At 34.9% G+C, this 22,940-nt stretch overlaps 3 protein-coding genes across 6 annotated transcripts; 1 reads left to right on the top strand and 2 right to left on the bottom strand.

The window, feature by feature from the left end:
* The first annotated feature begins 683 nt into the window (after positions 1 to 683).
* On the top strand, positions 684 to 10,599 carry ETFQO (electron-transfer flavoprotein:ubiquinone oxidoreductase). 3 transcript variants are annotated; one of them, XM_088123825.1, is made up of 19 exons: positions 684 to 1,021; positions 1,097 to 1,282; positions 1,959 to 2,035; positions 2,827 to 2,933; positions 3,884 to 3,965; positions 4,048 to 4,156; positions 4,232 to 4,278; positions 4,384 to 4,470; positions 4,979 to 5,095; positions 6,502 to 6,570; positions 6,661 to 6,753; positions 7,147 to 7,249; positions 7,442 to 7,566; positions 7,748 to 7,797; positions 7,934 to 8,000; positions 8,420 to 8,499; positions 9,221 to 9,349; positions 9,442 to 9,508; positions 10,336 to 10,599. In XM_088123825.1, exons 1-19 carry the CDS (start codon positions 784 to 786, stop codon positions 10,417 to 10,419), a joined length of 1,917 nt encoding a protein of 638 aa, XP_087979951.1. In that variant the 5' UTR covers positions 684 to 783; the 3' UTR covers positions 10,420 to 10,599. The 3 variants fall into 3 exon arrangements, with proteins under 3 accessions (XP_087979951.1, XP_087979950.1, XP_022137932.1); XM_088123824.1 differs by having other exon boundaries at positions 685 to 1,282; XM_022282240.2 differs by having other exon boundaries at positions 686 to 1,282; positions 4,384 to 4,458.
* An 890-nt stretch (positions 10,600 to 11,489) lies between these two features.
* Positions 11,490 to 15,874, bottom strand: LOC111009256 (putative transcription factor PosF21). Of its 2 annotated transcripts, none has more exons than XM_022282290.2 (4): positions 14,863 to 15,874; positions 13,909 to 14,041; positions 13,663 to 13,747; positions 11,490 to 12,010 (listed from the first exon to the last, which is right to left on the bottom strand). In XM_022282290.2, exons 1-4 carry the CDS (start codon positions 15,537 to 15,539, stop codon positions 11,781 to 11,783), a joined length of 1,125 nt encoding a protein of 374 aa, XP_022137982.1. In that variant the 5' UTR covers positions 15,540 to 15,874; the 3' UTR covers positions 11,490 to 11,780. The 2 variants fall into 2 exon arrangements, with proteins under 2 accessions (XP_022137982.1, XP_022137981.1); XM_022282289.2 differs by having other exon boundaries at positions 11,490 to 12,112; positions 14,863 to 15,873.
* A 1,736-nt stretch (positions 15,875 to 17,610) lies between these two features.
* LOC111009117 (putative transcription factor PosF21) lies at positions 17,611 to 22,562 on the bottom strand. The gene is made up of 4 exons (XM_022282061.2): positions 21,332 to 22,562; positions 19,595 to 19,727; positions 19,357 to 19,441; positions 17,611 to 18,305 (listed from the first exon to the last, which is right to left on the bottom strand). The coding sequence occupies exons 1-4, from the start codon at positions 22,000 to 22,002 to the stop codon at positions 17,968 to 17,970; spliced, it is 1,227 nt and encodes a 408-aa protein (XP_022137753.1). The 5' UTR covers positions 22,003 to 22,562; the 3' UTR covers positions 17,611 to 17,967.
* Positions 22,563 to 22,940: the final 378 nt, after the last annotated feature.

A 22,940-nucleotide genomic window follows, 5' to 3' on the forward strand; every position in this document is an offset into this window, starting at 1 on the left:
TGCAAACAAATTAGTTTAATTAGTTAATCATTAATGATGTGCACGACATGATCTTTTGAATAAGATTATACATCAATAATATAAATAAATCTATAATATATGAGATTATATTTGTAGGTATTATTACAAAAAGAAAAAACATATAACTATCTATGACGTGTTGTACAATTATAGTAAGGGAGTCGAGTGATTTAAGAAGGTTCGAATTTTGTCCCATATGTTGGATTAAAAAAATATTATATAGTTTTACAACAAAAAATAAAAAAATAAAAACAAATACTCTCTTTCTTACCTATAAAAATTTATAATTTTTTTTGTAGTTTAACAAACAGGGATCGAAGCAATGAATTTTGAGATGTATTAAGGTTTTTTGTACACTTGAGTTAGGTTGGGATGAACATAAAATTCCTGCCGTTCTTTAATGATTGGAGAAATATTTTAAAATAATGACCAATGGGTCATGACTTCAACATGTGACAAATTTTCAAAAAATTACGAGGATAGATATGATATATTATAAATTTAATTAGATGTTCTTTATATATATATATTTTATAATATCTGTTCTTTTTCCTTTCCTTTTTTTTTTCAATGGAAGATCAAGATTGGATAGTTGTTATATTATCACAATTCAATCTTATCCAAGAATTAGGAAGAAAATAAAAAGAAGAGAAAAAAGAAAAAATTACTTCACGTCTCTACTGTACAAAGCTTTGCCATTTTGTGTCCAATTTCAATGAACAGACTTCGCCATTGATCATTCGACTTGCTTCTTCAATAATCATGCCTTTCTTTCGTTCAATTTTCTCCAAATTCAAGTCTCCTTCGAAATCCCTTTCTTCTTCTACATCCTCTTGTTCATTATATTACCTACGCGCCAATGCTTCAACTTCGAAATCACTCTCTCTTCTATCTGAATTCACTCGGAAACAATCGAATGAGACAGACCCCACAAATTCTGCATCTGGGTATTCATCACATTGTCGTCGGCATCGGTATTCCAGCTTTCCCGGGTGCCATGGTAAATCTAAAACCTTATTTTCAACTGGGGATTGGCTGAAATGTTGTAATATAAGAGGTTACAGAAGAAACACAGGTCGGAGTTACGTGGGTATGTTGAGGAGATTCAGCAGTGAGCCGGAACGAGAGTCTATAGAATATGATGTCGTTGTGGTTGGAGCAGGACCTGCAGGGCTATCTGCGGCGATCCGGTTGAAGCAGATGTGCCGGGAGAAGGGTGCTGATTTATCGGTTTGTGTGGTGGAGAAAGGCGCTGAAGTTGGTAAGCCGCTTGATTATACTCAGATGGATACCGTAGATGTAAACTGTGTGCAATTGTGTTTAGATTAGCGGTTACTGAGATAATTGACTTGTCTAACTGTTGATTCCTACTCTTGCTCTCTTTTTCTGGACCATTCGTAGTATGTAAAATTGCCACTGGATCTTAATTTTACTGCTGTGCCGTTGCATGCATGGATTAAATTCTGAATTTTGATGTAATTTGAGAATCTTGGTCCCGTCAGGTTTGTACAGAACAGCCATTGTAGTAGTTCCTGCAACAGTTAAGTGGAGGAAAGTTCTGGAATCTGGGTTCCATCTGAACTTTACATTTTGAATGGTATTTTAGCAATGTGGTTGAGCTTTATCTACTTGGACTCGAGAGAATAAGCAATTGAACTGGAGAAGATTTAGGGAATGTCTGAAGGACAGTGCCACAACTTAGGGATGTTATGATGAAGTATGTCAGTGGGATTCTTTTCATAATGCACCTGATTATTATTGAAAGCGAAAGTTCATTTGGATGTTGCTAGCAATGATTTATTTTTCTTTTATTCCCTATCCGAAGCAACTATGCCTTCTCTTGAAACCATTTTGGTCATGGAGATTTATTTTCCTCAATTCTTATGGATTTTTTTTGCTATGTCGTTCCGTCTAACCATCCTATTGTTTCTCAATAGGCGCTCACATCCTATCTGGAAATGTTTTTGAACCCCGAGCATTGGATGAACTAATCCCCACATGGAAGGAGGATGAGGTTTATTTATTTATCTTTTCAGTTTCTCTTTTATAGCAATTCAATTAAACTTATAAATGTATGATGTATACTGAATATTTCACTAAAAATAGAAAAAGCTGAATCTTTCTTTCCAAAGAGCACTTTTGCCTTCGAAAACCAAAATAATCTCCCCAACCATAAACCAAAATTGAAGTTTTAACTACGAAGAATGAAAAAAACTCTTGCTCTCCTTGAAAGAAAAAGAAACAGTTGATACATAAAAGCCCTGCCCTATGGTCTCTTGTGCTTCCTTGAAACCAATCAACCACCAATTGAATAATCTTCTGACTACCTAAAAACACACCTCCAAATTGATTTTCTTAGAAGATAACAGCTCCTTCTTAAAATTCTTTTTTGATTCTTAAACACCCTTGGGGTGACCTTTTGTTAAGAATAGGAAAAAAAACAAGAAAAAAAAGAGAAAAATAGTTGGAGTCATTTTTTATAAAATTGAGTCCTCTAGGTGCTGTGGGCTTGTTTTTTTGTATGGCGTCGTTGTACTTCCACTCCTAAAAGTTAGTTTCTTATAACAGAAAAAGCTTGTTTTGATATGAATAAAATAATTACACTTGCATCTATGAGATATAAGGAAGTCTTTGCCTTGAGAGTTTCCAACAAGTGAATGTTAAAACATGCTTTTAACTAATTTTCTATTTTCTACCTGGAATTAGAAGCTATAGATCCCTATTTAGCATAGTAAAAACTTCTAAGCAACAATCACTTTTCTCCTTCATTCTATATTTAATATGTTTTCTGTCAATTATTTGCAGGCACCAATCAGTGTTCCAGTAACTTCTGATAATTTTTGGTTTCTAACAAAAAATCGTGCCATTTCACTTCCTTGCCCCTTTAATAATGAAGGAAACTATGTGATAAGGTACTTACTAAACATGTATCGAATCAAGTCTCTAGCCATCTAGAATTTGAATACAATATTAATTTTATATCACCGTATACAATATGATCAGCACTTTAGTTATTCCCCGTATGCTGGCTTCACCAATTTGGTTGAAGGGAAAGGAAAGGGTGTTTTTCTTTAAATCACCATCCTTTTCAATTAATTAAAGATTATGTCATTGTATGATTAAGACTTTCCAAAGGGAGTAAAAGCTTTGTTAAGATTTTACTCTTTTTTTTTTTTGAAAAAAAAACGATTTCATTGATATATGAAATAAGAGAGAAAGATTACAAGAGTGGGGAGAGAACCCAAGATTGGGTTACAAAAAAGCCCTCCAATTGGATAATAATGAAACAAAACTACAGTGCTGAAAGATAGAAGAGCATTTACACCAAGTGATAACTAAATAAACTATGGATTAAAAAATAAGGTTATGATAGCATTCCTTAGCTTGAAAAATCCACTGGTTTCTTTCTATCCATAAGGTCCAGAGAGCCCGAATGAAGTGAAGCCAAAAGCATCTTTTCTCATGCTTGAAAGGGTGGCTGATGAGGGTAGATGCTAGCAAAAGGAGCATATCAGTGGGGAGAGCAACCGACCAATAAAAAAGGTTCAAAATTTTTGCCCATAATATTGTGGCAATGTCACAGGAGACAAAAATATGGCCAATAGACTCACTGTGCTGCTTGCAGAGAGGGCACCAGTGAGGAGATTAAGATTTTATAATTTCTAAATTAATGGAAATTGAAATCTCCCCATTGAATATAACATTTCTTTTTATTATTATTTGGATGTGGGGGAGAAGATTTTTTATTTCATTACACTCCCCACTTGCCAAAAGCATTGTAGATTATTACTTTCTTTTAATTAATTTTTTTCTCTGAATGGGCTGCTTTAAGTACATGCTTTTTCCGCCCTTCTTTTTGTAGTTTAAGTCAGTTGGTTCGTTGGATGGGAATGAAAGCTGAAGAGTTGGGAGTAGAAGTATATCCAGGCTTTGCTGCGAGTGAAGTACTCATTTAAGTCCTTTCTTCTCAACACTTAACACGCTCTTGGATGATGATATTCTCAAGTTACATGGTGGAATTTTCAGGTATTATATGATACAGCAGATACAGTTGTTGGTATTAGAACTAATGACATGGGAGTAGCAAAAGATGGTTCAAAGAAGGAGAATTTTCAACTTGGTGTGGAATTGAAAGGTTATCTCTCTTTCTCATTTCTCTGTTTCAACGATAATATTAAACGAATGTGTAATGTCCTTTTCTTCTATATAGGGCGCATAATGCTTCTGGCTGAGGGGTGTCGAGGATCATTATCAGAGGTTTCATGAATAATATGCTTCTGCATGAGCTGGATATGATCAAATTTTCATGATTTCACCTTATAATGGTATCTGCCTTTTTTGTTTCTTTATACCATGAAACAGAAAATAATGAAGAAATACAGCTTGAGGGAGAAAGTAAACGCTCAGCATCAGACTTATGCTTTGGGAATTAAAGAGGTACCATTGAACGTTAGTCTCTTTTCCTTTTGAGAGTTGATCGGTGTATCAAGAATTCAAATGCACGTGAACGATTGTTTTCCTCCTATCTATTTGAGCGGTGTTAAAAGCCAGATTTGACAGAGTGAAAGCATTGGAACTTTTTGTTGAAAGCTATTTTTGTTACCTGGCTTGGTTTAGTTGATTACTTGGACAATGTATAACCCTAATTTGTGTAATGGCCTAACGGTTATATCTCTATGAAACATCCTGCTATTGTCATCTTGCAAATCATTTTCCTCTTTTTAAATAGGCAGGTCTGTTTACTACCATGATAATCTCAGCAGTTTTTTTCTTTTATAAGAAACATGAAATCACTTCCATTCAAAAAACCGCAAAGGGTTTGATTTGGTGGATCTCGGTAATGTAATTCCATATAATTTCATATATCTGCGCATTCTTCCAGATCATCGTGTATAAATTTTTTTGATAAGAGATCATCATGTATAAATAGATTCTTAAATGTGTATGATATACTCAGGTGTGGGAAATAAATGAGGACAAGCATAATCCAGGAGCTGTGCTTCATACTTTGGGTTGGCCTTTGAATCAAAAGACATATGGGGGCTCATTTCTGTACCACATGAAGGACAGGCAGGTAGTACATGATTTTATTTTTGTAATTTATTGTCTATAATACCTATGTAAGGTGAGTTTGTTTCTTATCCTAAAAAAATATACATTGTATGACACACAATAAAACTTTTTTTTATTTTAATTTTATAAGCTATGCGACACAAGAATAACAAGATGACATGGATGGTTGATTGTTATTTCTCAAGTAAATTAGACTTCAAACTGCAAATTTTTATTTTATTTTATTTTATTTTTTTTGTGGATAAGCAAACTGCAAACATACAAAAACACTATTGCTTATGTATATATGGAAGAAAAAACTAATGCATATATTGCAAGGTTTTGGACATTGTTTTGCACCTTTTGTTCAAAATCAATCTCACTAAAAATTGGAACTGGCCAAGAAATTTTTGGGTTATAATTTTTTTCCCTACCTCAACTCTTTCATTTTTGTTTCATCACCTTTCTATTTTCCATTACCCTTTTCACTATTTCTATTTACATCAAGTTACTCGCTTGTTCTTTTTGATCTAAAAAATCTTTAGTTTACTTGTTTCATTATTTTTTACCCCCTACGAAAAGAATTAATCTCTAATGGGAGAGGTTTGGGTGAGGTTTTGTTAAATGATAAATCTGTTATTTTACAAAAGAATTTCTTGTGAATGCCACCCCAACAAGAGGCGTGCATAATCACAAAATGAGTCCAAAGGTTTTTTTTCTATATCTTGGAAGATCCTTTGATTTCTTTCTAGCCAAGAATATTATTTTTTAAATTATTATTATTATTATTATTTTTATCTCATTGAACCCATCTCATTTATGTCTCTCCACATCCAATTTAATGAAATAATAATGACTTCTTTCTCACTTTAATTTATGTGTTCAACATGCATTCGACATTGCCCCGCTCCTCAAGATGAAGAGTAAATGCTTCTGTAATCAGTGAAGTACATGCTGTGATTCTATTCTGGAAATAAATTTTTATGCGTATATGCATACATGAAACTTATCTTTCATTATTCATTAAAGTAGGAGAAAGGGTTGGCGATAAAGTCATATGCCCAGTGTAAGCATGCAAATGTGCTCGCGTTGAAGTTACATTTTTAGCTTAAAATTTAAAGCCTCATTTTTCTGAGAGGATTATAACTTGTCTCTTATGTGAAGCCAAATTGTTGTCGCTAGTTAAAAGTAAATTTCAGCCCAATCACTAGTCATTTTTGCCAAAACAAAACCAGTTCACTTCAATTACTACCGAGCATACTGCAACTTACAGGCTGTTGTGAGAACAAATATGCCAATCATGTTTATTGGCATGTAGTTCCCTTATAGTTCCTATGGTTTGTAAGCCATTTTTATGCACACGACTTCTCGAGGTATATGCTGGTTTGGATCTTGTATTTCTAATTCAAGTTTCCCTTGATTTTACAGATCTCTATTGGCCTCGTAGTTGCTTTAAATTATCAGAATCCTTTCTTGAATCCTTATGAAGAATTTCAGGTAAAACATTGTTTTTGTATTATTTTCATTGACATTCACCTCTCGAGCATACCTATTTATTCAGCTTCACATGATTTTTGCTTCTGTTAGAAATTGAAACATCATCCTGCCATCAAAGAACTTCTAGAAGGTGGGACAGTTGTCCAATATGGTGCTCGCACGTTAAATGAAGGCGGTCTTCAGGTGTGCAAACCTTTTTCTTTTCTGGAATTTCACTCAATTGTAGTACACAATTGAAAGCTAGAAATCATCGTACTTGCACTACATTGATGAGGGATCTCGGGAATTAGGCAAATAAAAAATGAAAAAATCAACACAGAAAAACAAGTTGTTCATTTTTATTGTTTACATCTGTTTTATCATATTGGGTAGTTAAGGCAAATGGAAAGAAGATAGATTTCTATAAATTGGTTGTTAGTAGCTGTCATCAAACTTAAATTATATTACAAAGAATTTATTGACTTTCATTTTCTTGTTTTTTTTTTTGATAAGAAACAGAAGAGAATATATTCAACTTTCATTTTCATTAAGTATCATTCACTATCAAATAGGAATATGATGCCATTTAAATTTCAGTCTGTTCCATATCCAGTTTTTCCGGGAGGTGCAATTATTGGATGTTCAGCTGGCTTTTTAAATGTACCAAAGATCAAGGGAACACACACCGCAATGAAGTCAGGTACTTCTCAAAATTATCTGACTTATTGTGATTCATCTATTGTCTAAATATGCTTGATCAGGAAGCATTCAGTTTATGTTGAAAATTTGAAAGCTTTCAAGAATAGTAGGTCATATTTTTTTTTTCTGTTCTTGGAAGTACCAATTATATTGTTTAAATACACCTAATCTTCGAGTGCCTAATTTCAAACAGGAATGCTGGCAGCTGAGGCTGCATTTGGCACCCTTCATGAAGGCTTGAAAATGGAAGCATATTGGGATAGTTTGAAAGATTCATGGATATGGGAAGAACTATATCGAGCTCGGAACTATAGACCTGTACATAACTGTTTTCGACTCTTCCCATCTTTATTTTTCAAACTCTATTTATAATTATTTTTATTCAAGGACTGTTTATATATATAAGAATGCCAAGAGGTTAAAATATATGGAGAATAAAAAGTATGCACTAATATATTGCTGTAATTTCATCTTATATATTCTAATTTTCATGGTACAGGCATTTGAGCATGGTCTTATTCCAGGATTGACCATAAGTGCCCTGGAGCAGTATGTCCTCATCGTCACCTTCAGCTGATTATGATCACTTGTTATTATTATTATATTTTATGCAAAGACTGTTCAAATCTCTAATGTTCTTTCAGATCAGCGACAATTTCATTGACATTATTTTTTCCACCTACAGCTATGTACTTAAAGGAAGGTCTCCTCTGACACTAAAGCATGGAAAACCTGACCATGAAGCTACAGATGTGAGAAGTCCCTCTTTCAAAACCTGGTTTGATCTTACTTGTGTGCATTTTGATACACCCATAATGTAACGTTAGTTTTTGTGTTTAGCACTCAAATTTATTATTTTCTTGGTTTTGTTCATTCTGACCTTACTATGGTGCAAGGCAAACGTACCTTGGTTCATTTTCTTGTGGTTGTGTAGAGCTAAGAAAATTTAATATTAAAACAGTCAAATGAGCCTGCACATAATGGATTGCATGATCACTTTGAGAGTAAATTGCTGGCTGTGATTTTTTTGTGAAGGGAAAGGGCTTTAAATTGTAAATTTAGTCTTAATTATTTAAATAATAATTGTTGAACAAGAATTGTTCAAGTACCCACATAATAACAAGGAACAACTTAATATTTTATTTTAAATTTCTAATCTTAATTGGTGCAGGTTGCAAGTTTACATACTCCAATTAATTATCCAAAGCATGATAGTCTTCTGTCATTTGATGTGCCGACCTCACTACACAGGTATTTTACTAGATAACTTCCTTTTTGTATTTTCAGTTAAACGAGTGAGGACAAATGGGTAGATTATGCAAGGAAATGATTCACTTTTCAGTTTTCACTGATTGTATCTTGTGTTTGGTATAACTTTGACTGGCCAGAAATAAAATCCAGTCCTTCAGGGAAATATTAGGAACGATATTGAGAAATCAGTAGTGACATAATTGTAATTACTCAGTATGTTGGTTAGTAGGGGAAGACTAGCAGTTATAAATAGAGGGAGTGTGGAGGTTAAGAGCCCTCTCAAAAGGCTAGGGTCAGATATATTGCAATATAGTATCATAGTTATATTGTTCGGGATCCTAGCATACCCTCCCTTGGGATGATTCCTCCTCCTTCGCCTGCCCCTCAAAACAAAAAACAAGAAAAGGAGAAAAATAAATAATAGGAGAAACCATACTTCATTATGGGAGGGCACACCTTATTCCTAAGGCAAATGTTATCGTTGGGTACTTATGAGTTCTGAAACTGAGGTAAAGTTGGATGGTAACGTGGTTACTTTTTAGTTGTCTGCTTGAGGAATCAAGTGTCCCATGTAACGATAGTTGTTAGTGACAGATAATTGTTCCACGGGCAGAGTGTTTTTTTTTTTCTCTCTTTTTCAGACTTCTATCTGGTTTTATAACTATTGATGAATACTTGAAAATGTATATTTATAAATTATGTCAACTATATGTTCCTATAGGAGCAACACAAATCACGAACATGACCAGCCAGCCCACCTTCGCTTAAGGGACCCTAAGATTCCAGAGGAAGTAAATTTTCCAGGATATGCTGCACCCGAATCAAGATATTGTCCTGCACGTGTATACGAGTAATACATTATGAACCTATGCTTGTGTCCTATACTACGAAAATTTCATCTGATCAATGCTAATTTTTTTTATGCCACGGGTGGAATCATAGGTACATACCTGATGAAAACAACCAGATGAAGTTGCAAATTAATGCTCAAAATTGTCTTCATTGCAAGGTAATGCCCAGTGTATTGGACCTTCATTTGAACTATACTTGTTACAGTTTCTGGTGTTGAGCTCCTGCCAGCATTTTTCTAGGGAAGAAGGGAGCTCTTTTCCCTTTGGCTTATGTGGGTAGGATGAATGTTGGGGAACTGTCGTTTTCTGCATGCAGCCATGGTAGTCATATTTGAACCTTTTACTTTACCCCTGGGAAGCTTCATCAAGATTGTGTGTGTGTATTTTGGGGGGAGGGGTAGAGTAGGGAACTGAGGCAGTATTAACTATTAAGTTGGCAAAAATCATTGAAATCTCTCTTTTAAGAGATCCAAAAATTAATTTTTATCCAGCCAAAGGTAACAATAAAATGAAAACTTAGACAGGGCCTACTGATGAAGATCTTTTTTTTACTTTTACTTTTACAGTTTTACTTTTTTACTTCTTTTTTGTTGTTAAGGTCTGTTAATTTTATATTCCTATAGGTGGTAAATACCTCCCCCATATATATATATATATATTTTAATAAGAGACCGGGTTAGATTGAGACAAATGAAGGAATGTACGAGGGCATACCCAAAAACAACCCAACAAAAGGAGAAACCAAGCCTCCAAAAGAGGCTCCAAATCCAAATGAACATCTAACTGATAATTACAGAACTCTTTAGTAACCAAAGTCTAACAAGCTCTCAAGTAGCCTCAGAAAAAAACTATTTTTCTCTCCATCCATATATCCCATCTTGTTTTGTATTGCTTTTTCAGGTGTTTCATATAACAAAAGAATGTTCTGTACTGTTATGTATTTGTTTCTGTAGTTCAACTTGTAATCAATGACACTTCTCTTCAGGCTTGCGATATTAAAGATCCAAAGCAAAACATAGAGTGGAGCGTCCCAGAAGGCGGTGGCGGTCCAGGCTACTCCGTCATGTAAATGTGTATAGAATTATGCAGGATTATATGAGAATAAATGAGATCCTGCTTGCTTGGAAACTATTGAGGCCAATCTGCTCAAAGGGTTTCATCCTTACTAATAAAGCAAACGGTCGATTGATGTTATTGCATAAACAAGATCATCTTTAATTTAATTAGCCATCATGGCCTGTTTTCCTTATGCATATTAACATAATCTTATCCTCGTCCAAGAATGTTAGATTTAGTGTCATCTCGAATTCAAATAATAATTTCAAAGTTCTGATTTTGTCCATCTAAACTTCCTATAGCTTGGTGAGAAAGGTTGGTTAAGAACTTTTAACTATAAACAGCAGCAGTCACTCGAACGAGGGATGAACAGCAGCAGTCACTCAAAGGAAATGTTCGAGGGATGAACAGGCACTTGAATTTAGAACCGATGAAATTCAAAGGAAACATGAAACTGGTGACTAAGTTGGGAGGCAAGACATGAGACGTGATCACGACTTAAGAAATTACCATAAATTCTAAACACTTCTAAGATTTCTTTTATGTTTCATTATGTAACATATTCTCTTACCAAACTATCATAAAACAATTCAAACAGTCAACACTTCAAAATAACTTTTTAAAATAGTTTAAATGTTTTACTATGTAACATATTCTCTTGCTAAACTATCATAAAATACTTCAAATTTTAAGATAGTTTTAGCTTAATAGTTGGACCTCCATATACACATCACAGATTTTCAAACTTGTAAAAGCTGATGCCAATTCTAAATTATGTACAAGTTTGCTGATTATTCCTTTTTTTTTTTAATTCCATCATTACAAGATAATGTCATCCAATAGATTTAAGTCAAATCATTCTTCTCAAACTTAAATGTCATTCTCTAACATGGTCATGAACAAATTCTAAATAAAAACTTCTAGTCCTTATTATGTTCCCCTCTAAGCAGTTGATTGATTTCCACACTATAGCCCACCTTTTGACTTGAAGGTCTCAAATCCTAGAAACTGAGGATGATGAAGAGAGAGAAAACTACAAAGAATGTATTTGTTTCTTCTCATATCAGAAGCAGAAACAAAAGCTAAATAAAAAGAATCTTCATAAATAAATAAATAAGTAATGACAACATAGGAATAACATCATTAACAGAAATATCCACAAGCTAATAACAAATCATCTACCACATTGTTGTCAGCAAATAATGAACTTCAAAAAAGCAAATGCATGCTTATCAGGGAGGGGAATGTGCTATCTGGGTACCAAATGCAACTAAAATCGACTTCTAACCATAATGTTCTAAGACAGTGAGCCATCTCTTTTCTTTACAAATAAACTATTCTCGACGTACTTGGTCGTCATCAGGATCAGCTCTTTCAACAAGTGGTAGGAGGCTTCGAGTCTGACATATTATCTTCCGAGCTTTGAGAAGAAACTGACCCTTTCTTTTTTATGCCCCCAATTTGTTGTTGCTGAAGCTGATGCAGCTGATGATACTGAAAATGCTGCTGCTGCTGCTGCTGTGAGTGGATTTGAAGTTGCTGAAACTGCTGAGCAGTTAACAAAGTATGCGCTGTTTGATTGTTTGGATAGAATTGTTGGCCAGCTACATAGGAAGTAAAGTTTGTAATTAGTCTACCGTTTGACATTGGTTGGCCAGTCAATACTTTCAAATGCTGGATTTCCTCTTTCAGTGCTTCATTTAAAGCTGTCAAAAGAGAAAAACTGGTAAAGATGGCCCCACAAGAGAGATACCTTCGGGTAAAGTGCTTCATTTATACATATGCATACTTTTTATGCAAGGGAAAAAATTCAAAATTTACCCTTACTTTGCCCTCGTTGAATCTTTAGACTTGAATAAGGGTTACAATTTTCGCCATTGAGCATGCATTACTACATTCACCCACTAATTCCAACAAAATGCAACCAAAAAGTCTCTCCAAGCCCAAATTTCATTGAAAATGAAGCCCCCACAAATCAAAACACAAATTTAAGTCCAAGTAAAACAATGCTCAAGATTAACAGAATAAACCTCTAAAAACTCACTAATTTCGACAAAAATCCAACTGTGGTGTCTGATTTGTCTATAACCCTGTCATTTTAGTACTTGGCCTCTATTTGTAACACCCATTGAACGCACATAAAAGCTCATCAGTTCTTCAAATGAAAATCTAATTGTAAGTTAAAATAGCAATACTTAAAAAATTGATTCGCATCACGAGGTTTAAGGGTAAAAAGTGATTTCTTTCCCCCTTTATATAACCATTATGTTCTATCTTACTTTTTCTGCAGAGATTATCTTTTTTCATACTTGATTATACATATACAATTTTATGGTTTTTATCAAAGGATAAAAATCACAATTAAAAAATACCAAGGCCATCTTTAACCTCTTAAAACAATGTGTCTCGCTTCAATGAAGCAACATCTTTTCTGCATCTAGACAAGCAAGAAGCCCTGCAAGTTGCACCTAGAAATATTGGTCTGACTAATAATAAACTCTAAACTCAAAAGTAATTGAAAAATACATCTTGTAAAAAATCTGCCTCCCACATCTGATTACCTCTCAGAGCCAAGTCAAGGAGAACTCCCGTTCATTAACTAGAATATTCAATTAGAACTAGAAGCACCAGTGCACCACTCCAATCCAACAATCTCCCAAATGCAACCCAAGCAAAATTTTAATATCAATAGAAACTCATCCTCCCACTTCGAAATTCACCAGATAAAGAAGTTCGCACCTTCCTGCCTAAAGAGTCCTTCCCTCCCCAGAAGTCTATTAATCAATTCCCTACAATTATATCCAAATTTGCTAACTGTGTCAAGTATCTCGCTGTTACCCACATTCTTAAATTGATACGTGTAACCCAAGTATGTCTTCATACCACCTCACCTCCTTTTTCCTCTCTCAATAAGACACAACTTATCCTGAAATCATTATAAAGCTATGTTTTAATGCATCACTTGATCCAATTTGCTTTGTATTGACTCTTATTATGTCTTTATATATGTCCAATTGAGTCATTCCTGTACCAAGCCCTGATGGATTTAACACTGCAAAATCCCATATGCTATAGTATGAACAAAGCAACTTCCAACGTCTACCAGTGTCTATAATGCATACAAAAATTTCTTCAAACAAGTACATACATTTGCTACTATAATTGGGAACCAGAGAGATTTGATGAATTTGAGAGTAGGAAAATATAAATGTGCCAGTAGCCTAAAAAATGCAATCACAGAGAAGGAGGCCATTACCATCTTGCAGGTGAACCTGTTGTTCCATTGTCTGCAATCGCATCTTCAGTTCACCGTTCTCGGCATTGAGACCACTTGCATCTCTCTGATTATAAGACAATAAATAAAAAATGATATCACTCCTCAAGTAGGGTACAGATCAAACAGAACGTTGGAGTCTAAAAGATGTGAAAATATAGAATAAGCACCAAAAAATTTCCATGCATGGACGTGAAATTATAAGCATACTAATTATATGTAATCCACCTGTAAGAGGGTCAACTGAGTGGACAAAGACGTTGCCTCCGTTTGCAGAGTCTGAACTTTCCGTTCAAGTTCGCCAATGTACCGCATCTTTCTTTCCTTTGATCTAGCAGCAGACTGTCTGTTTGCCCATATCCTATGCATTGCACAACAAAGGAAATCACAAACACAATAACTAAAAGACATGGAAAACAGATATGAACATCTTTTCAATCTCAGTCATGAAAAGATTGGAGGAAACATGCTTTTGCATGGAGAGGGAGCATACTGAAAACAAACTACAGGCCCTTAAGAAAAAGTTAGCATCAAAACATTATCCATAATCAAATACAGTTAGATTTTCTAAGCTGACTCATCGCTTGACATAAAATATCGTCCTCCATTTTATCAAGCAGAAAATCATCAAAACCTTGATATTTTCAGAATCATGATAATAGACCAAGTTAGTTCCCTTAAAATTAAAATTACAAGGAAATGCACTATACTGTACAAAGACGATATAATGCCACCAAAAAAAAAAAAAAAATGATACCTACTCACCCCAATATATGAAAACTTTCATTTAGTATGAAACAAAACTGTACAAAAAGGGAAGACCACAAAGTCTATCACTTGTTTTGTCCAAAATTTGCAATCTCACGCACACAGAAAGAATGGTGAAGTAATAACAATATTTTTAAAGCTAAGCTAACCTGTTGTCAGACATTGACAAAAAAAAAAAAAAAACAAAACACTAGCATAATATCGTACATTTCTCGCAATTAAGGTAGAACATCAAAGTAAGTTTCACAACATACATAAATTGTACAGCAACGATGATTCTGACTAGAAAATGGGCAAACATAACAGCATGCAGAATCTGTTCTGGATACACTATAAAGAATACGCCAAGAAATGTGAACTATCAGTTTCTTTTCATGTTAAACAAAAAGGGAAATGAGTCCAAAGGAGATCTACCTCTTTGCACGTTTGGGGTCAATCAACGCAAGCTCGGCAAGCTTTGCAGCTGACATGGCTTTCTTGGCATCAGCTGCAGGGACTTCTTCAGACCCCGAGACAAGCATCTCAGGTTTTATGTTTGTAAAGCCGTCCATGGACTGGCTATGCTGATGTCTAACTCTCGGCCTCTCCTTCAAACCAACAGCAATATCATCTGTAGAAGTTGCTGCTGCTTCTACACCAGCGGAGGATGAATCGCCCATTTGACTTGCAGATGTAGCGGTCGACGAATTGAATTTATCCATTTCAAGGTACATCGACAGCAAATCTTCCTCAGTATCATCAGAAAGAGAAGGCCCATCAGCACCGCCAATGATACCAAGGTCGCTATCGAAACAAATATCATCTGGAAGGGTCAGGATTTCTGAATGGGCACGTCTATGACCAGCATTTCTCCGCGGATTGTCAGGCATCCTACTAATATCATGGCTGAATCGACTGGAATCGGTGGAGATTCCACGGCCAGATTGACCCCAATCGGAATTACCACTGGGAGCCAAAGGTGGGAACGACATTGAAGACGAAGGTACCTCAGATTTTCCATTGAAACTACTTTCATTAGATGAAAAACCCGAGTAACGACTTGATTGGTGCAGAAATCCTCCTGCAAAGCCTTGCTTTTTCTCCGTGTCCATCAATCAAGAACACGCTTAAAAAAGCAAGTAAATAACATAGAAACCCAAAGCTACAGATTCTTGTTCTTTCGAAGCAGCAAGCTTCAAAACGGGCGTTTAGAATCGCATGCACATTTTTGGATCAAGTGGGTGAAATCAAAAGAACAAATTAAAAAGTGCGAGAGCGCGTAATTGCAGAAAACGAAACTATAACCACTAACCAGAGATCTGAATCGATTCAAATGGGTGAAAAGAAAAAAAAAACAATCCAAAGAAGAAGAACAGAGAAGAAAGCAGAGAGAAAAAAGAATTCACGAACAAGACAGGGAATCGGAAAAAAATGGGAGACAAGAATTTTACAGACTGTTATGTAGAGAGGTGGTTTTTTCTTTCTTTTTTTAAATAATAAAAATCACGATTTTCCTTTTAGAATATTACATTTCAAATAAGACATCAATACAATGTGTTTACCAATCCACATTTTGGTCATTGTAATTTCATTAAGTAACCATTTAGACCTCAAACTTTAGTTTTATAATGATTTATTCTTTGTACTCCTATTAAATAACGGTGTAGTCCCTAAACTTTAATTTGTAACAATTTAATCTATATAGTTTAAAATTTATAACAATTTAGTCCCTATGGTAAAATTTTTTATTAAAATGAAGTGTCAAATTCTATCATATAACAATTTAATCTTTCTCATTTATAAACATATTTGGTCTCTCTTTAGTTTATCGATCTATATATATAAGAGACTTAACAAAAAAAAAAATTTAGCGATAAAGACTAAACCGTTACAAACTTTAACTTACAAACTAAAGTTAAAGTTAAAGACTAAATTGTACAAATTTGAGAGTACATGGACTAAATCATTACAAACTAAAGTTTATGGATTAAATTGTTACTTTAGGGAAAGGACATGAACCAAGAGTATTTTTTAACCATTTATATTTTAGTTCAAACGACTCTTTTTTTTAGTATAATACATGGGGATAGAAATTGGAGCTCATTATTTTTTAGTCGAAAATAGGTATTTTAACCCATTGAGCTAAATTCAAATTGGCAAAATCACTATTGACAAAATAATTTCACACTGATTATTTAATTTTAGCAATTATCCATAAAATTTAGAAAATCATTGACATTAATCTCTATCGCTAGTTGTCAACAGGATCTTAGCTCAACTATTGTTAGTTGTCAACGCAAGCTTAGTCAGAGTCAGTAATTGATACTTATCTCTGATCAAGAGATTATGAATTCGAATCTCTCCACCCCAATTATTGTACTAAAAAAAATCCCTACTTTTAGTTATTATTAGTTGTAAGATTTAATTGTAATTTAGAGGCGTAATTATATATATAGTTCTGAGTTAGTGCACTTTCATCCATTCTCTGTCTTATGCTTTCTTTTAATAACGGAAATAAGATTTATATATTTTATATTTAACTAAATATATGAAATAAATAAATTATTTTGTTTAATTATTTTGTCATGTAATTCTTTTTTGGTACGATACGATACATATATTGTAGTCAACTCGAACATAATTTAACTATTTGATACTTTAATAATCTCATTTAGAGGGTATAGATTTAAATGTCCACCGCGTTTTTGAACGATAATACTTAAAAAAAAATAACACCAATTTATAATAGAGTGTACCTTTGCAAGCACGTCTTAGCTACTTCAATGTTTCAGTCGTACAATTCACGACTCTCCGTCTATAAAGGACTCGTAACCAAAGATTTTGCTTGAAAGGGAGAGAACTAAAGGCTCACAATCAATGTAGATACCACTTGAAGGTAGAGAGCTAAGGAATTAGACTTTGTTTGAGAATGATTTTGTCATTTTTTGAAATCACTCATCGTAAAACATTATTATTTTAAATGGGAGTGATTTTAACAATAATAAAAACAATTTCGATCCTGCTGAAATAACCTTCAAACATATCCTAATGTTTTAGGTGATATATAAATTATATACATGATATCAGAAAAATGGCAAAAGAAGCGACACCTACTAAATAGTTCACAGAAAATAGTGGCACCTTCAAGGGCAGCAGAAATGACCATTTGGAAACAACAATGGCTCAGCCTTGGGAGAGAAAATTTGAATAAATCTCAAAGAAAAAATGAATAACACAAGGAATTACATGAGAAACTGTGATATCCACAAGCTAATAAACAAATCAACTACAGCTTTTCTGCTACAAACAATGAATATTATACGTAGAGATAAATGAATGCAGGGAAGAAAAGAAGCGCTTATGGTAGGGGGCCAGGGGATATGCTTCTAGGAAGGGGATTGAGCTTTTCGGGTATTGATGCAATGAAAACTTTGATCGCTTACCGTAATGGTTCTAGATGGGGTCATCTCTTGCTCATTCCATATGTATATATTGGTGATAGGGATCAGTAGATGCACTCGATTGTTTGGATCGTTTCTTTCAGCAAGAGGAGGGAGAGCTCGCACGTGATGAATTGTCTTTGAGGCTCGAGGAAGACATTGAACCTTTCATTTTCATGTCTCCAGCCTGTTGCTGCTGAAACTGATGCAGCTGATGGTACTGAAAGTGCTGTTGCTGCTGTTGTTTCTGCGAGTTGATTTTAAGTTGCTGAAACTGTTGCGCAGTTAACAAAGTATGCATTGCTTGATTGTTTTGATAAAATTGTTGGCCGCCGCCTCCAAAGGAAGCAAAATTTGAAATTGGTCCACCGCTCTGCATCGCCTGACCAGTTAGAGCTTTCAGATGCTGAATTTCCTCTTTCAGTGCTTCATTTAAAGCTGTCAAAAGTTGAACAAAGCAAATTAATGAAGATGGCCCACGAGAGACAAGTTATTGGATCTTATTCTCTGTCTCTCTTTTTAGAACTTGCAAAAGGTTAAAGCACAAAAATAGGCAAGAGAATGAACTCCCAAGTGAAACTACATGCTTAGTTTAATGTATTTTCAAAGTTCAAATACAATTTTAGTCAAAATTTGGTTCATTCTAGTCCCTGTATTTTCAAAACGTTTATTTTGGTCTCAGTATTTTTAACTTTTGTTTATTCTAGTCCATACATTTTTAAAATGTCTGTTTTATTCCTGCACTTATAATAATGTGATCGTTTTGATACCTATTTACAAAATTTCAACGGACCAAAATGGTAATTTTTTAAAAGTACATGTACCAATAACTTACAGGGAATAAAGGTCTAAAGCAAACAAAAGTTAAATTAACAAGGACAAATAGACGTTTTAAAAGTACATGGACTAACATGAACCAAAGTCGAGAGTACAAGGACCAAAATAGTATTTAAACCTATATCAAATATTGTTGTTTCATTCCATCCAAGTGCTTCAAATAATTGCCATCATGGCAGTTTAGATGAATGACTTTCCTTCTATTCTAACTCAACCTCCTCATGAAATATTTTAGGAGGCAAACTGTCAAAACCTAATATGGTCAACCATCGCTCTTCTAAGTCTAGTAAATTATCAATTTAAATGATGGAACTTATTGATTCACAGGTATTTATAGTTAATAGTCCATGAAGTAGAAGTGATTCTCAATAACATCCTAAAAAGCATGATGTTCAGCACTTCAGGATAGCGGCATATGATCAATCAATCTCCAAGGAAAAATTCTTACAGTGACGAGTAGCCAAATACCAAAATTGTGAGGGCTATAACAGGTGCAGATGCAACAGTTAAAAGTGTAACAGCATGATCTCCTCAGCCAATTGGGATCACAAAATGATCTATCAATCTCAAAAGGCAAGTTTCTAGTTTGAGCAGCTAACTGAGAGACAAATGCTAAAATTGAGAGGAGCAACATCACAGTGGAGGCACTTACCATCTTGCAGGTGAACCTGCTGCTCCATTGTTTGCAACCGCAACTTCATTTCACTGTTCTCAGCAGCGAGACCATTTGTATCTCTCTGATTACAAAGGACCACGAATAAGTAATGATATCATTATATAACTGAAATGCAATAAAAAATTGGAATCCAAATGATGTAAAAATATTGAACAGAAATCCAAGAATTGTGTTTAGGGACAGGAAACTATAAGCATTATTAATGATAACCCACCTGTAAGAGTGTTAACTGAGCAGACAAAGAAGTTGCCTCTGTTTGCAGAGTCTGAACCTTCCGCTCAAGCTCGCCGATGTACCGCATCTTTCTTTCCTTTGACCTAGCAGCTGACTGTCTATTTGCCCAAATCCTAAGCATTGCACAAAAAGGGAGCTTAGGGACATATTTTATTTTTTCTTGTAATAGGAAACACTAAACAGAAAGAACATACTAATTGAAAGACAGATGAACCAGAGCTTTCCATTCTCAAACATGAAAAATTTTGAGAAAACATGCTTTGAATGGAGAGGGAATATATAGGAAGAAAAAAAACACCACTCTTAAGAAAGGTGAGCACAGAAATGTCATCCATGTCAATGGTATACAGTTAAATTCTTAAAGCTGCCTTGTCACCCAGCACAAAAGATTGCGTTCCGTTTCATAGACTGAAAAATCATTACACCATTCGTGAGGCTATGTCAGCACCATTCCTGTCAGCTTGACTTCGGGACATTAACTGTAGAATAAATCTCAAGTTCCTGGAAATTCTCGAGTAGATTTCACTTATGGACCTTCACGAAAATATTTCTCTATATCCCTCATAAGATGATTGGATTTGAACTAGTGATTCAATGTACCCTCACTTGCAGGTCTGTCTTGAAAGGTCTCTCAAACAACTTCCATTTGTTGGATCCTAATATTTGCAAATGGATATGGAAGGGCCTGCCTATTCTAACAAGGTGAAAAATAAAATCTTTATTTCGGAGCCCTTTTTGGGTGGTAGTCCATTAATGCCGATAATATAACCAAAAAAGAGTATCTCCAAGATCTATCTCTCCTCCAGCCGGTGTTTGATGTGTAAGGCCAGCAGTCAAACTCAAGATAGCCTATTTCTCATCGCCCTATGGCTTGGCTTTTGAGTTTTACAGACCTACCATTCTCCCTATCCAACAGCCAGATATACATGGTTCACTAACTACCTAAGACAAAATCATTCAAAGTAAAATATCTATCGCAGAGAAGTTACATTAGAAGTGTTTCCCTGTTTGCTCATCCTCAAGTAAGCCTATACGATAGGAGGTCTAACATACTTTTCAGTAACTTCATTAGCATGGGCTGAGACCCTCCAGCCCCTTTCAAGTTCCTTTTGTTCTATAATGAAAACAGTTCTCGTCCAAAAGCAAGTCTTGATAATAAATAAATCAATTTCCTTAAAAGGGAAATTTACAAGGAAACGCATAAGACTGTACAATAACTATACAAGGGCAAATGAAATGATATTTGATCCCTACACCCAAATATGAACAAATGTATTTAGTAGAAAACATTATTGCACAATACGTGTATAGTCCCCAGATCCTATTCAATTGTTCAAGATTCACAACCTTTCACACACAGAATAGCTTCTGTAGTTCCTCCAAGAAAAGAATAGTAAGAAAAACAAATGGTTGCCTCTATGAAGTTATAACAGAAAGAAAAGACCAGAAACTACCAATAATAGATCCTTACTCTCAACTCGTTACCAAAAAATGACAGAACAGTTCAAGCTATCATATATTTCTTGCAATTAAGATATAACATCCAAGTAAGTTGAACACTATCATAAATTCTACGGCAACAATCAATAATTCTGAGTATTAAATGAGCATGCAAAATCTGTTCTGGATACATCACAAAAGAATACGCCAAGGGAAATAAACTATTAGATTCCTTTCATGTTAAACAATAAGGAAATGAGTTCTGAAGGAAATATACCTCTTTGCACGTTTGGGGTCAATCAGCGCAAGCTCAGCAAGCTTTGTAGCTGACATGGCTTTCTTGGTATCAGCTGCAGAGACTTCTTCAGACCCCGAGACAAGCATCTCAGGTTTGATGGTTGACAAGCCGTCCATGGATTGGCTATGCTGGTGCCTGACCCTCGGCCTCTCCTTCAAACCAACAGCAGAATCATCCACAGATGTTGCTGACCCAGTTGCCGAGGCATGTGTTACTGCCACTTCTGCAATAGCGGTAGATGACTCGCCCATTGGAATTGCAGACGTAGCAGATGACGAATTCAATTTATCCATGTCAAGGTACATGGACAACAAATCTTCCTCAGTATCATCAGAAAGAGAAGGCCCAGCACTACCACCAATGATACCAAGGTCACTGTCGAAGTAAATATCATCAGGAAGAGTCAGGATTTCTGAATGCGCACGTCTATGACCAATATTTCTCGGCGGATTGTCAGGCATCCTACTAATATCATGGCTAAATCGATGACCCGAATCAGAATTAGCATTCGGAGCCATTGGAGGTAACGACATTGAAGATAAGTCTGTTTCAGATTTTCCATTGAAACTGCCCCCATTTGGTGAAATACCCGAGTAAAAACTTGGGGGCAGAAATCCCCCTGCATGGCTTTGCGGTATCTCCTTGTCCATCAACTAAAAACGCACTTTTGAAGCGACTCAAAACCCAAAAATTTTCGAGTTACAGATTGTTCTTCGAACAAGCAAGACCCCTCGAACCAGAAAATCGAATCAAGAGCCCCCGAACCGTATACACATTTTGAATCAAGTAACTAAAATCAAACGAACATCAAAACAGAAGTCGCGAGAACGTGGCTTGCAGGAAACCAAACCATAATCAGAGATCTGAACCGCCAACGTATTCGCAATGGGTCAAAAGAAAAGAACACCACTCGGGAAAACAGTGAGAATCAGGAGGAAGAAGATGAAAAAGAGAAAAAACAGAAATGACTTTTCCAAACTTTAACGAGAGCGATCAGCAACTGGAGAGTGGAAATCGAATCCGAAAATTAGCATATTCCATTTGGGAGAAGAAACCCAAATAAAAAAAAAAAAGAAATCACATGGGAAAATGTGAGATGTTTGGACTTGGATTTGGGAAAAAATTAACCTTTTCTGACCCACTCCTCAGCTATGAAGAACATGAGAAATTATCGTTACGTTTGAAAATAGTATAATGTAATCAAAGTTTGTTAAGGCTCTCCTAAGCCAAAGTTTGTCGATATGATGCAATGTTTTCTAACAGAAACTAACAAATTTCATACGTAACAGAACTCTTGTAATGTAATGTCAACCTCAAGTCAATTACCTGTTCATCTTAGCTTGAATTTTCCTTTTTATTCGTGTGGGTCGTGATATAATTTTTAATGTAAGAAAAAAAGTATGAATTTAACAGTGTAGGGTCGTAAAAGTTATTATCGAACAACTTTGAGTTGACCTAGCCATCATTAGAGTCGATATAATAAATTTAAAAGTGATGTAGTACCAACAATCATATTAAATGAGAATATATTTTTATGTATTTCGAGGGATCCAAAAGAACACTAAGATTTAAACACATAAATTACAAG

Source organism: Momordica charantia (genome assembly GCF_013281855.1).
Source record: "Momordica charantia cultivar OHB3-1 chromosome 5 unlocalized genomic scaffold, Mcharantia_2.0 BLBB01000005.1, whole genome shotgun sequence".
Lineage (NCBI taxonomy): Eukaryota > Viridiplantae > Streptophyta > Magnoliopsida > Cucurbitales > Cucurbitaceae > Momordica > Momordica charantia.

Excerpts from the sequence above, each read along its gene's own strand:
- ETFQO (XM_088123824.1), top strand. The coding sequence starts at position 784 with ATGCCTTTCTTTCGTTCAATTTTCTCCAAATTCAAGTCTCCTTCGAAA. Across the intron at positions 6,571-6,660 it reads ATCCTTATGAAGAATTTCAG|AAATTGAAACATCATCCTGC; the intron begins GTAAAACATTGT and ends TGCTTCTGTTAG. Across the intron at positions 7,798-7,933 it reads ACCATAAGTGCCCTGGAGCA|CTATGTACTTAAAGGAAGGT; the intron begins GTATGTCCTCAT and ends TTCCACCTACAG.
- LOC111009256 (XM_022282289.2), bottom strand. The coding sequence starts at position 15,539 with ATGGACACGGAGAAAAAGCAAGGCTTTGCAGGAGGATTTCTGCACCAA. Across the intron at positions 14,042-14,862 it reads GACCCCAAACGTGCAAAGAG|GATATGGGCAAACAGACAGT; the intron begins GTAGATCTCCTT and ends TGCAATGCATAG. Across the intron at positions 12,113-13,662 it reads ACAGGTTCACCTGCAAGATG|CTTTAAATGAAGCACTGAAA; the intron begins GTAATGGCCTCC and ends CTCTTTTGACAG.
- LOC111009117 (XM_022282061.2), bottom strand. The coding sequence starts at position 22,002 with ATGGACAAGGAGATACCGCAAAGCCATGCAGGGGGATTTCTGCCCCCA. Across the intron at positions 19,728-21,331 it reads GACCCCAAACGTGCAAAGAG|GATTTGGGCAAATAGACAGT; the intron begins GTATATTTCCTT and ends TGCAATGCTTAG. Across the intron at positions 19,442-19,594 it reads CTCAGTTAACACTCTTACAG|AGAGATACAAATGGTCTCGC; the intron begins GTGGGTTATCAT and ends CTTTGTAATCAG.